The sequence below is a fragment of the Athene noctua genome, chromosome 35 (genome assembly GCF_965140245.1).
Source record: "Athene noctua chromosome 35, bAthNoc1.hap1.1, whole genome shotgun sequence".
Taxonomy (NCBI): Eukaryota; Metazoa; Chordata; class Aves; order Strigiformes; family Strigidae; genus Athene; species Athene noctua.
Window position 1 is genome coordinate 1211127 of NC_134071.1, and position 10920 is coordinate 1222046.

General features: G+C 72.2%; 1 protein-coding gene across 9 annotated transcripts; it reads left to right on the forward strand.

The window, feature by feature from the left end:
* The first annotated feature begins 637 nt into the window (after positions 1-637).
* Positions 638-10179, forward strand: DMPK (DM1 protein kinase). 9 transcript variants are annotated; one of them, XM_074930767.1, is made up of 15 exons: positions 640-970; positions 2059-2150; positions 2248-2331; positions 2545-2640; positions 3124-3272; positions 4670-4763; positions 5274-5474; positions 6433-6759; positions 7202-7278; positions 7520-8066; positions 8275-8414; positions 8551-8642; positions 8937-8992; positions 9092-9380; positions 9588-10176. In XM_074930767.1, exons 1-15 carry the CDS (start codon positions 778-780, stop codon positions 9749-9751), a joined length of 2601 nt encoding a protein of 866 aa, XP_074786868.1. In that variant the 5' UTR covers positions 640-777; the 3' UTR covers positions 9752-10176. The 9 variants fall into 9 exon arrangements, with proteins under 9 accessions (XP_074786869.1, XP_074786870.1, XP_074786872.1 ...); XM_074930770.1 differs by having other exon boundaries at positions 642-970; positions 9092-9172; positions 9588-10174; XM_074930768.1 differs by lacking the exon at positions 8551-8642 and having other exon boundaries at positions 638-970; positions 9588-10179.
* Positions 10180-10920: the final 741 nt, after the last annotated feature.

Sequence of the window (10920 nt, forward strand, 5' to 3'; positions counted from 1 at the left end):
CGAGGGAGAGTCTGGGGGGTCTATAGCGGACCGGGAGGTTCTGGGGGGGGTCTATGGGGGATCTGGGGGGGTCTATAGGGGCCGGCGGAGCGGCTGCGGGGTCTCTATACGGGCCGGGGGGGTCTCTATAGGGACAGGGAGGGGTTAAGGCGGTGGCGCCCTCCGAGCGCGCTTTAAAAGGGCAACGCGCGGGCCCTGCCCCCCCCCCCCCGCACACGGTGGGGCCCACCCGGCCCCGGGGGTCACCGGGGGGGTCGAGACGGGGGGGGCACCGGAACCTGGGTGTCGGGGTCCCGGGGATCGGTAACACGGTGCCTTGGCGCGCGGGGGGGGGGGGGTTGTCCCTCGGGGGTCGGTTAGCGGCGGGACCCCGAGTCCCGGGAGCGGGGTGGGGGGTCCCGCTGTGCCCCGCGACCCCCCCGGTAACACGGGGGTTGGGGGGGGGCGGGAGGGGTGTCCCGTGTTTAGCTCAGGGTCCCGGGGAGGGGGGGGGGCACCCTCCGGTTGTCCCATCCCCGGTAACAGCCGGTTCCCCGCCCGTTCCCGCCTTTACCGGCCGTCCCCTCGGGTGCCGCCGCTCCCCCCGGTTACCGGTTGCCCCATCCCCGGTGAGGCGGGGGGGGGGGGAAGGGGAGGGGGCGGGGGTGCTATCGGGAGGAGCTTCCCAGCAGCGCCCGGCCCCGGTAACCGGCCGTCACTCCGGTGCCCCCCCCCGCCCGCCCCGGGGTGGGCGGATGGGGGCGAGGCGGCGCTGAACGGCCCCGGTCGGGCCGGGCGATGGCGGCGCCCCCGGGGCGGCGGGAGCGGCTGCGGGCGCTGGCGCTGGGGCGGGGGGGGCTGGGGCTGGAGGCGCTGCTGGATTTGCTGCTGGGGGTGACGGGGGGGCTGCGGCACCGGCTGAGGCACCGGGACCCCCCCCCCGGCACCGGCACCGACAGCGAGAGACACGTCCGGGACTTTCTGAGTTGGGGTGAGAGGGGCGGGGGTGGAACGGGACGGGACGATCCGGGACCGGGGGGGGGTGTCCGGGACTGCGGGGGGTCCCCATGACCGGGGAGTTACGGGACCGGCGTGGGGGGGGGGGGGGTCGGGGGGTCTGTTACCGGGGAGTCCCGGACTGGGGGGGTTCGGGACTGGGAATTCCATGACCGGGGGGGTGTTACGGGCCCGGGGGGGTCCGGGCCCGGGATGGGCACGGCCGGGAGTGCGCAGCCCGGTTCGGGGGGGTACGGGAGCATCTCGGGGGGGCGACACACCGGGGGGGGGGGATACGGGAGCAGGACACGGGGCCGGGGAGGGGGACACCGGGGGGGGGGGTGGGGGTCGGTGCAGGGCGCGGCGGTTTGGGACCGGAGCGGGGTGAGCCGGTACCGAGGGGGTGTGGGGGGGGTTGTCCGGTACCGGGGGGGGGGTGGGGCGGGACCCGGCCGCCTGTGTCCCCGTCGGGGGGGGGGGGGGGCCGGCGGCGCCGCTCCTTTTCTGGGCACGTCGGGCCCGGCCCCCCCCCCCCCCCCCGCGGGCACCGATCGCTGCGCGGCCATAAATGGGCTGCGGGCGCGCGGCCGCCCCCCCCCCGGCGACACCGAGGGTGTCACCCCCTCCCCCGGGACTGTCACACCCCCCCCACCGACACCCTGAACACCCCCCCCGGGACTTGTTACCTGCCCCCCTCCCCCGGGCCCCCCCAAATTCTCTGGGACCTCCCAAACCCCAGAGCCGCCCTCCCCCCGGGGTACCCCCAAACCCCATCAGCCCTCCCCCCACGACCACAGGTCACCCCCAAACCTCCACGCACCCCCCCGGGCACCCCCCCCCTGTACCCCAATACCCCCCACACACACACCCCATGTGATCCCCCAAGGCCCCCCCCAATGCCCCAGCTCCTCCTGCAGTGGATTCTCCAGTGGCTCGTATTGGGGTTGTGCTCCCCCACTGCACCCCCAAACTTGAGCTGCTCCCCGAAATCCAAGACACACTCGCCCCCCCCAAGGTAAATTCCCCCCACCTGCGGGGTAACTGACCCCCGCCTCCCTCCCAATATGGGTGCCCCCCCTGCAGCGGAGCCAGTGGCCGCTCGGGTGCAGGAGCTGCAGCTGCAGCGAAGTGACTTCGAGATTTTGAAGGTGATCGGGCGCGGGGCCTTCAGCGAGGTGAGGGGGGAGCCGGGGGGGGGGGTGTGGGTGCGACACAGGTGGCAGTGGGGTGACACCACGGGTGACAGGGGGGGTGACACGAGTGGCCCTGCAGGTGGCTGTGGTGCGGATGAAGGAGTCGGGGCAGATCTACGCCATGAAAATCATGAACAAGTGGGACATGCTGCGGCGGGGAGAGGTGAGGGGACACGGGGGGGGACACGGGGGGGGACACACGGGGACGTGGCGGGGTGGGGACATGGAGGGAGGGGGACCCAGAGGGGACACGGGGTGATGGGGACAGGGTGGCACCGACCCCAATGCCTGGGGGTGAGACCCGGGGGGGGGGGGGGCCTTGCAGGTGACCTGGGGGCAACCCAGGGGGTGACTCCGCTGCCACCCGTGTCCCCAGGTGTCCTGTTTCCGGGAGGAGCGGGAGGTGCTGGCGCGGGGGGACCAGCGGTGGATCACCCGCCTCCACTTCGCCTTCCAGGACCCCCAGTGCCTGGTGAGGGGACACCCCCCCCCCGCGGGGACACCCCCCCCCCGCGGGGACACCCCCCAGGGCAGCCCCGGCTGTCCCCGGAGAACCCCCCCCATTGCCCCGGGGTGCCCCCAGGGCGCCCCTTGTTCCCCTGTCCCAGGCCACTCCTGTGTCCCCATAGGATGCCATGACCCCTTGTCCCCATCCCTGTGTCCCTGTGTCTCTGTGCCGTGGCTGTGTCGCCATGCCATGTGACATGTGTCCCATGTCCCCATGCCATCCACATGTCCCCATTTGTGTTCCCACGTCACCCCCATGCCACTCCTGTGTCCCCATCCCCGTGTCCCCACCCCATCCCTCTGTCCTGTGTCGCCATCCCCACCTCCGTGTCCCCATTTGTGTCCCCATGTCACCCCCTGTGTCCCCATCCCCACCCCATCCCTGTGTCCCCGTGCCGTGCCCGTGTCCCCAAGCCCCGCCTGTCCCCTGCCTGTCCCCGCCCCGCAGTACCTGGTCATGGAGTACTACGTGGGGGGGGACCTCCTGACCCTGCTCAGCAAGTTTGGGGACCGGCTGCCCCTGGCCATGGCCCGCTTCTACCTGGCCGAGCTGGTGATGGCCATTGACTCCGTCCACCGCCTGGGCTACGTGCACCGGTGGGCACGGGGGACACACGCGGGGACAGCAGGGACACCGCACGGGGCTGGGGGACACGTAGGGGTGACAGCAGGGACAGAGGATGGGGCTGGGGGGGACAGCAGGGACAGGGCACGGGGCTGGGGGGGACAGCAGGGACACGGCACGGGGCTGGGGGGGGACAGAAGGGACATGGCACGGGGCTGGGGGACACGTGGGGGTGACAGCAGGGACAGAGGATGGGGCTGGGGGGGACAGCAGGGACACGGCACGGGGCGGGGGGGGGACAGACGGGACATGGCACGGGGCTGGGGGACACGTGGGGGTGACAGCAGGGACAGAGGATGGGGCTGGGGGGACAGCAGGGACACGGCACGGGGCTGGGGGGGGACAGAAGGGACATGTCACGGGGCTGGGGGACACGTGGGGGTGACAGCAGGGACACAGGATGGGGCTGGGGGGACAGCAGGGACACAGCACGGGGCTGGGGGACACGTGGGGGTGACAGCAGGGACACAGGATGGGGCTGGGGGGACAGCAGGGACACGGCACGGGGCTGGGGAACACGTGGGGGTGACAGCAGGGACAGAGGATGGGGCTGGGGGGGACAGCAGGGACAGGGCACGGGGCTGGGGGGGACAGCAGGGACACGGCACGGGGCTGGGGGGGGACAGAAGGGACATGGCACGGGGCTGGGGGACACGTGGGGGTGACAGCAGGGACACGGCACGGGGCTGGGAGGAGAGCAGGGACACGGCACGGGGGTGGGGGGGACAGCAGGGACACGGCACGGGGCTGGGGGACACGTGGGGGTGACAGCAGGGACACAGGATGGGGCTGGGGGGACACATGGGGGGAGAGCGGGGACACGGCATGGGGCTAGGGGGGACAGCAGGGACACAGGACACATGGGGGGACAGCGGGGACATGGCATGGGGCTGGGGGACACATGGGGGGGCAGTGGGGACTTGGGACACATGGGGGGACAGTGGGGACACGGCATGGGGCTGGGGGACACGTGGCAGGGACAGCAGGGACACAGGACCGGGCTGGGGGACACATGGTGGGGACAGCGGGGACATGGGACGGCGCTGGGGAGATGGGGGTGTCTGGGCATGGGGGCAATTGAGGGGCATGAGGAGGAGCTGGGGGACACAGGAGGGACGTGGAGGGATGGGGACATGAGGACAGGGAGGCAGGAACATGAGGAGGACCCGAGGGACACGGCAGGGACAAAGGTGGCACACGGGGACACAGGAAGGACATGGGGGGGACGAAGGGGCACAGGAGGGTCACGGGCGTATGAGGATGTGGGGGGGCAGGTGGGGACATGGAGGGTCAGGGGGGCACAGGGGTGACATGAGGGACACGGGGGGGCTTGGAGGGGACACGGGGTGACAGAAGCCGCCCCCTGCAGGGACATCAAACCCGACAACATCCTCCTGGACCGCTGGGGCCACGTCCGGCTCGGGGACTTCGGGTCCTGCCTCAGGCTGGGGCCTGACGGCACCGTGAGTGGGGACAGGGGACAGGATGAGGACATGGGGACTGGATGGGGGACATGGGGACTGGATGGGGACATGGGGACAGGGATGGGGACAGGGACGGGGGACACGGAGACTGGATGGAGACATGGGGACAGGTATAGGGAACATGGGGACAGGTATAGGGGACACGGGGACTGGATGGGGGCATGGGGACTGGATGGGGGACATGGGGACAGTATGGGGACACGGGGACAGGGATGGGGAAACGGGGACTGGATGGGGACACAGGGACAGGGATAGGGACATGGGGACAGGGACGGGGGACACGGGGACAGGGATGGGGAACATGGGGACAGTATGGGGACACGGGGACTGGATGGGGGACATGGGGACTGGATGGGGGACATGGGGACAGTATGGGGACACGGGGACAGAGATGGGGGTCACAGTGGGTGGGGGGAGACCCGGAGCTCAACCCTGCTACGAGTACCCAGAGAATCCCTTGCACCTGTCCCCGTGTCCCCTGTCCCCCAGGTCCGCTCCTCGGTGGCCGTGGGGACCCCCGACTACTTGTCCCCCGAGATCCTGCTGGCGGTGGAGGACCCCGCCCGCTCCTACGGCCCCGAGTGCGACTGGTGGGCGCTGGGGGTCCTGGCCTACGAGATGTTCTTCGGGCACACGCCCTTCTTCGCCGAGTCTGTGCTGGAGACCTACGCCAAGATCCTGCACTTCCAGGTGCGGGGGGCGCTGGGGGGCACTGCGAGGGCACTGGGAGGGGACTGGGAGGCACTGGAGGGCACTGGGAGGGGACTGGGGGGCACTGGGATGTTACTGGGAGGCACTGGGAGGGGACTGGGGGGCACTGGGATGTTATTGGGAGGCACAGGAGGGAACTGGGGGGCACTGGGATGTTACTGGGAGGCACTGGAGGGCACTGGGAGGGGACTGGGAGATGGCTGGGGGGCACTGGGAGGGCACTGGGACGTTACTGAGTGCATGGGGAGGTTTCTGGAACATTATTGGGATGTTACTGGGAGGCACTGGGAGGTTAGTGGGAGGCACTGAGGGGCACAGATGTTACTGGGGTCATGGGGAAGTTGCACGGAGGTCACTGGGAGGCACTGGGGGGTCACTGGGCGGCGCTGGGGGTCACTGGGAGGTGCTGGGGGTCACTGGGAGGCGCTGGGGGGGTCACTGGGCGGTGCCGGGGGTCACTGGGAGGCGCTGGGGGTGTCACTGGGCGGCGCTGGGGGGGTCACTGGGCGGCGCCGAGGGTCACTGGGCGGCTCTGGGGGGGTCACTGGGAGGTGCCGGGGGTCACTGGGAGGCGCTGGGGGGGTCACTGGGCGGCTCTGGGGGGGTCACTGGGAGGCGCCGGGGGTCACTGGGAGGCGCTGGGGGTCACTGGGCGGCTCTGGGGGGGTCACTGGGAGGCGCTGGGGGGTCACTGGGCGGCGCCGGGGGTCACTGGACGGCTCTGGGGGGGTCACTGGGAGGTGCCGGGGGTCACTGGGAGGCGCTGGGGGGTCACTGGGAGGCGCTGGGTGTCACTGGGCGGTGCCGGGGGTCACTGGGCGGTGCCGGGGGTCACTGGGAGGCGCTGGGGGTCACTGGGAGGTGCTGGGGGTTACTGGGCGGCGCTGGGGGGGTCACTGGGCGGTGCTGGGCGGTGACGGGGCCGCCCCGCCCCCAGGACCACCTGCACCTACCGGACGAACCGGAGCCGGAGCCGCCGCCGGCGGGAGGGGGCGTGTCCGGGAGCGCCGCGAAGGGCGTGTCCTCGGCGCCGGGGGCGTGTCCGCGGGTGCCGGCGGCGGCGCGCGCGCTGGTGCGGGGGCTGCTGTGCGCGCGCGAGGCGCGGCTGGGGCGGGGCGGGGCGCGCGACTTCCGGCCGCTGCCGCTGTTCGCGGGGCTGCGCTGGGCCGCGCTCCGCCGCGCCCGGGCCCCCTTCGCCCCCGCCGCCGCCGGCGCCGCCGACACCTCCAACTTCGACGTCCTGGACGACTGCGTCAGCCAGCCGGTGCGGGCGGGACCCCCCGCGGCACCCCTGTCCCGGGACCCCTCGCCCGTGACCCCCTCCCGGGACCCCTCTCCCGTGGCCCCTGTTCCGTGACCCCCCCCCTCCCGGGACCCCTCGCCCGTGGCACCCCGTCCCGGGACCCCTGTCCCGTGACCCCTCTCCGGGACACCCCCCCCCTCCCCTGACCTTCGTCCCGTGACCCCCCCCTCTCCGGTGACCTCTCACCCATGACCCCTCACCCGTGACCTCCCTCCCGTCTTGGGACCCCATCCACGGACCCCCCCCATCACATGATCCCCTCCAGGACCCCCCCTCATGGGACAACCCACCCCCCCCTCCGCGACCCCCATCACTTGGGACACCCATCAACCCCTCCGGGACCCCCCCACGGGACCCCCAATCCCCCCCCCCCATATCTAACCCCCCCCCCGTGACCCCCCAGGAGGAGCCGTGGGACCCCCCCGAGCTGGGGCTGCACCTGCCCTTTGTGGGGTACTCGTACGCCCGCGGACCCCCCGAGTGAGCGTGGGGGGGGGGGCTGGGGGGGTTTGGGGGCGATGGTGGTGGGGGGTGGAGGGTCTCAGGATGGGGGGGGCACGGGGGGGTTTGGGGGCGATGGGGGGGGTGTGTGGAGGGTCTCGGGATGGGGGGGGCACAGGAAGGGGGGGTTGGAGGTGATGGGGGGGCACGGGAGCTGGGGTAATCCCTGGGGGGGGCCCAGGTGACACCCCCCCCTCTCGTGTGTGCTCCCCCGCGCTAGGGAGGAGGAGGAGGAGGACGAGGAGGAGGATGAAGATGAGGACGAGGAGTGGGACCAGGACGTGGCCATGGAGCTGGAGGGGGACTGGGGGACCCCCCCGGAGACAGGGACCCCCCCGGGCGTGGGGACCCCCGTGGCCATAGGGACCCCCCCGCACCAGGGGACTCCTCCACCAACGGGCCCCCCCCCGGACACGGGGGTCCCTCTGTCACAGGGCCCTCCCCCACCCGCGGGGACCCCTGAACCCCCAGACACGCCCCCCCAGAAAGGGTCCCCCCCACCTGCAGGGGCGCCCCCCCAAGAAGGAGCCCCCTCCCCGCAGGGGGACCCCGCACCCATGGGGGCTCCCCTCCCCCAAACCTCTGCCCCCCCCCCGGGAGCAGCCCCCCAAGAGAGGACCCCTCCGTCCCGAGTGACACTCCCCCCCGAGCCCCCCCCGCCCCAGGGCCCCCCCCCGTCGCAGGGTCCCCCCTTAACCGGGGGGGCCCCCCCGCGGACGCCACCTCCTGAGGGCACGGAGCCCCCCCGGGCACCCCCTGAGGAACCGGTATGTGGGGCGGGGGGGTCCCGGTGCTGGTTGGGGGGTCGGTGGCGCCGGATGCGGGGTCCCGGTGTCCCGGGAGGGGGGTCCTCGAGCGGTCCGGGGCCTATCCCCGGGGGTCTCGAGGGGTCCCGGTGTCCCGGAGGGGGGCGGTCAGTGCCCGGTGGCGGGTCCCGGTGCCCCGCGGGTCCCCACTCAGGCGCGGTTCCCGCAGGCGCGGCCGGTCCCGGTGCCGGCGGAGGAGGCGGGGCCGGTCCCGGAGCTGCGGGCGGCGCTGGCGGCGGAGCGGCGCGGGCGGGCGGCGCTGGAGCGGGAGCTGGGGCTGCTCCGGGCGGCGGGACAGGGGCTGGCCCGGTACGGCGGGGGGGGTGGGGGAACACCGGTCCCAGGGAGGGGCGGGGGGTGATGCCAGGGACCCCGGGTGAGCCCGGGGAGCGAGGGGGGGGTCACCGGGGGTCCCCACTTGACACCCCCCCACGCCGCCCCCCAGGCGCCTGCAGGAGGCCGAGAGCCGCAACCGGGAACTGGAAGCGAAGCTGCGGCAGAGCCCCCCCCTGGGGCCCGGCCCCCCCTCGCACCAAGGCAAGGCCCCCCACGCCCCCAAGGGCCCTCAGCACCCCCCAATCAGGGTCCCCTGACCCAGGACCCCAAATCCCTTTGGTGGGGGGGGGGGGGCCCTGAGCCCCCCCAAATGCTTTTGAAACGCTCCCCGGGATGGCGGGGAGGGGGGAATCAGGACTTGACACCCCCTTTCCAAAAAGTGTATTGGGGGACACACAGGACCTCCTCCTCTCCCCAAAACGGGGAGGGACCCCCCCCAAACGGGTATTTGTGGGGGGGTCCAGCCCTGATTCCCCCCCCCCATTTCCCTTACAGGAGGCGCAGGGCAGCCCCCCGCCATCACAGCCCCCCCCGCGGAGCCCCCGGCAGACGTAAGGCTGGGCGGGGGGGGGGGAGGGTTTGGGGGGTGTCAGAGGGGGCGGGGGCGGTTTGGGGGTGCGGGGGCTGCTGACGCTCTGCTCTCTCCGCAGCCCGGCAGCGGGGGCCCCCCCCGGCTTTTCCGCTCCCCCCTGGGGGTGCCCCTGTCCCGCCACCTCCTGCTCTGGGCCCGGGTATGTGGGGCCGCGCGCGCTGCTGCCACTGTCACACCCCCCCGGGGCTGGGACACCCCCCCAGGGCATGGCCACCCCCCCCCCCCCGGAGGGGACAACCGCGGCTGGGACATGGCATGGCCACTGCTGGCACTGTCACACACCCCTTCCCCCGCGGGAAGTGCCACCTCCACCAGTGCCCCCCGCCGCGCTGTCGCCACCCCCCCGGGTAAATGTCACCTCCCAGTGCCACCCCCCCCCGGGCTGTGTCACCTAAGGCACTGCCACCCCCCCCTCACTGCCACTTGTCACCCTGCACCCCACCCCTGGGGCCTCCTACAAATCGGGGGGGGGTGTCTCCCCAATGAGGGGAGGAAGGGGGGGGGGCCCATGGGGGGGGTGTGACAAGGCCACCTGACCCCCTCTCTGTCCCCAGGTCCCCCCCCCCGGTGTCACCAAGGACTGCCTGCTGCTCTGCGCCGCCAGCCTGCACCCCCCCGCCCCCCCGGGGACCCCCCTGTGAGTGGGACCCCCCTGCCCGAGGGGGGACCCCCCCCTGAGGCAGCCGGGCTCACCAGCACCCCCTCTTCTTGCACTTGACCCCCCCCATTCCCCACAGCATGGGGGGGCCCCCACACCCCCTGTATATAGACCCCCCCCATAACCACTAGGCACGGGGGGGGGATGACCCAGGCGTCTGGCCCCCCCCACCCCAGGGATTTGGGGGGGCTGGGGGGGGGCCGGTGTCGCACCGTTGCCCCCATGACCGGCAACGAGGGGCGGCGGGACCCGGCACCCCCCCGCCCAGTGGGTGGGGGGCGCCCACACCCCCTTGTGCCACCCTGGGGGGCCCCCCCCGGGGCCCCCCCACTGCCCCCTGCTAGTAATTTATTTGTAGGGACGCCCCACATTTGCACTAACCCCCCCCTTATTTATACCTCCCCAGTTTTTTGACCCCCCCTTCCCCTTTTTTTGCCCCCCCCCCCCCCCCAAGCTTCTTGGCCCCCCACCCCGATTTGTTCCTGCTCCCCACTGGGAAATGGATGAGAATAAAGTGGTTGTGCAACCTGTCTCTGCGGGGGGGACGGACATGTGGGGACCCCAAAATGGCCCCAGCTGGGGGGTGTCACGTCCATTGTGCCCCCCCCAGGCCTGGGGGACGTGGGGACAGCAGCGCTGTGTCCCCAGGCGCCACCCAGCGTGGCCCCAGTCTGTCCCCGTGTGCCGCAGTATATCGCCAGTCGGTCCCCGTGTCCCCCAGTATATCCCCAGTCTGTCCCTGTGCCCCCCATCATGTTCCCAGTCTGTCCCTGTATCCCCCAGTATATCCCCAGTCTGTCCCTGTGCCCCCCATCATGTTCCCAGTCTGACCCTGTATCCCCCAGTATATCACCAGTCTGTCCCTGTGTCCCCCAGTATATCACCAGTCTGTCCCTCTGTCTCCATCGTGTCCCCCGTCTGTCCCTGTATCCCCCAGTATATCCCCAGTCTGTCCCCAGTCTATCCTGGATACCCCTGTGTCACCCATCATGTCCCCAGTCTGTCCCCGTGTCCCCCAGTATATCCCCAGTCTGTCCCTGTGTCCCCCAGTATATCACCAGTCTGTCCCCATCGTGTCCCCAGTCTGTCCCCATCGTGTCCCCAGTCTGTCCCCGTGTCCCCCAGTATATCCCCAGTCTGTCCCCAGTATATCCCCAGTCTGTCCCCGTCCCCCATCGTGTCCCCAGTCTGTCCCCATGCGTCACCCAGCGTGTGTCCCGCCCGTCCCC

Coding starts and splice junctions, on each gene's coding strand:
- DMPK (XM_074930767.1), top strand. CDS start 778: ATGGCGGCGCCCCCGGGGCGGCGGGAGCGGCTGCGGGCGCTGGCGCTG. Junction 5,475..6,432: donor CCAAGATCCTGCACTTCCAG/GTGCGGGGGGCG, acceptor CCCCGCCCCCAG/GACCACCTGCACCTACCGGA. Junction 8,643..8,936: donor CGGCCCCCCCTCGCACCAAG/GCAAGGCCCCCC, acceptor TTTCCCTTACAG/GAGGCGCAGGGCAGCCCCCC.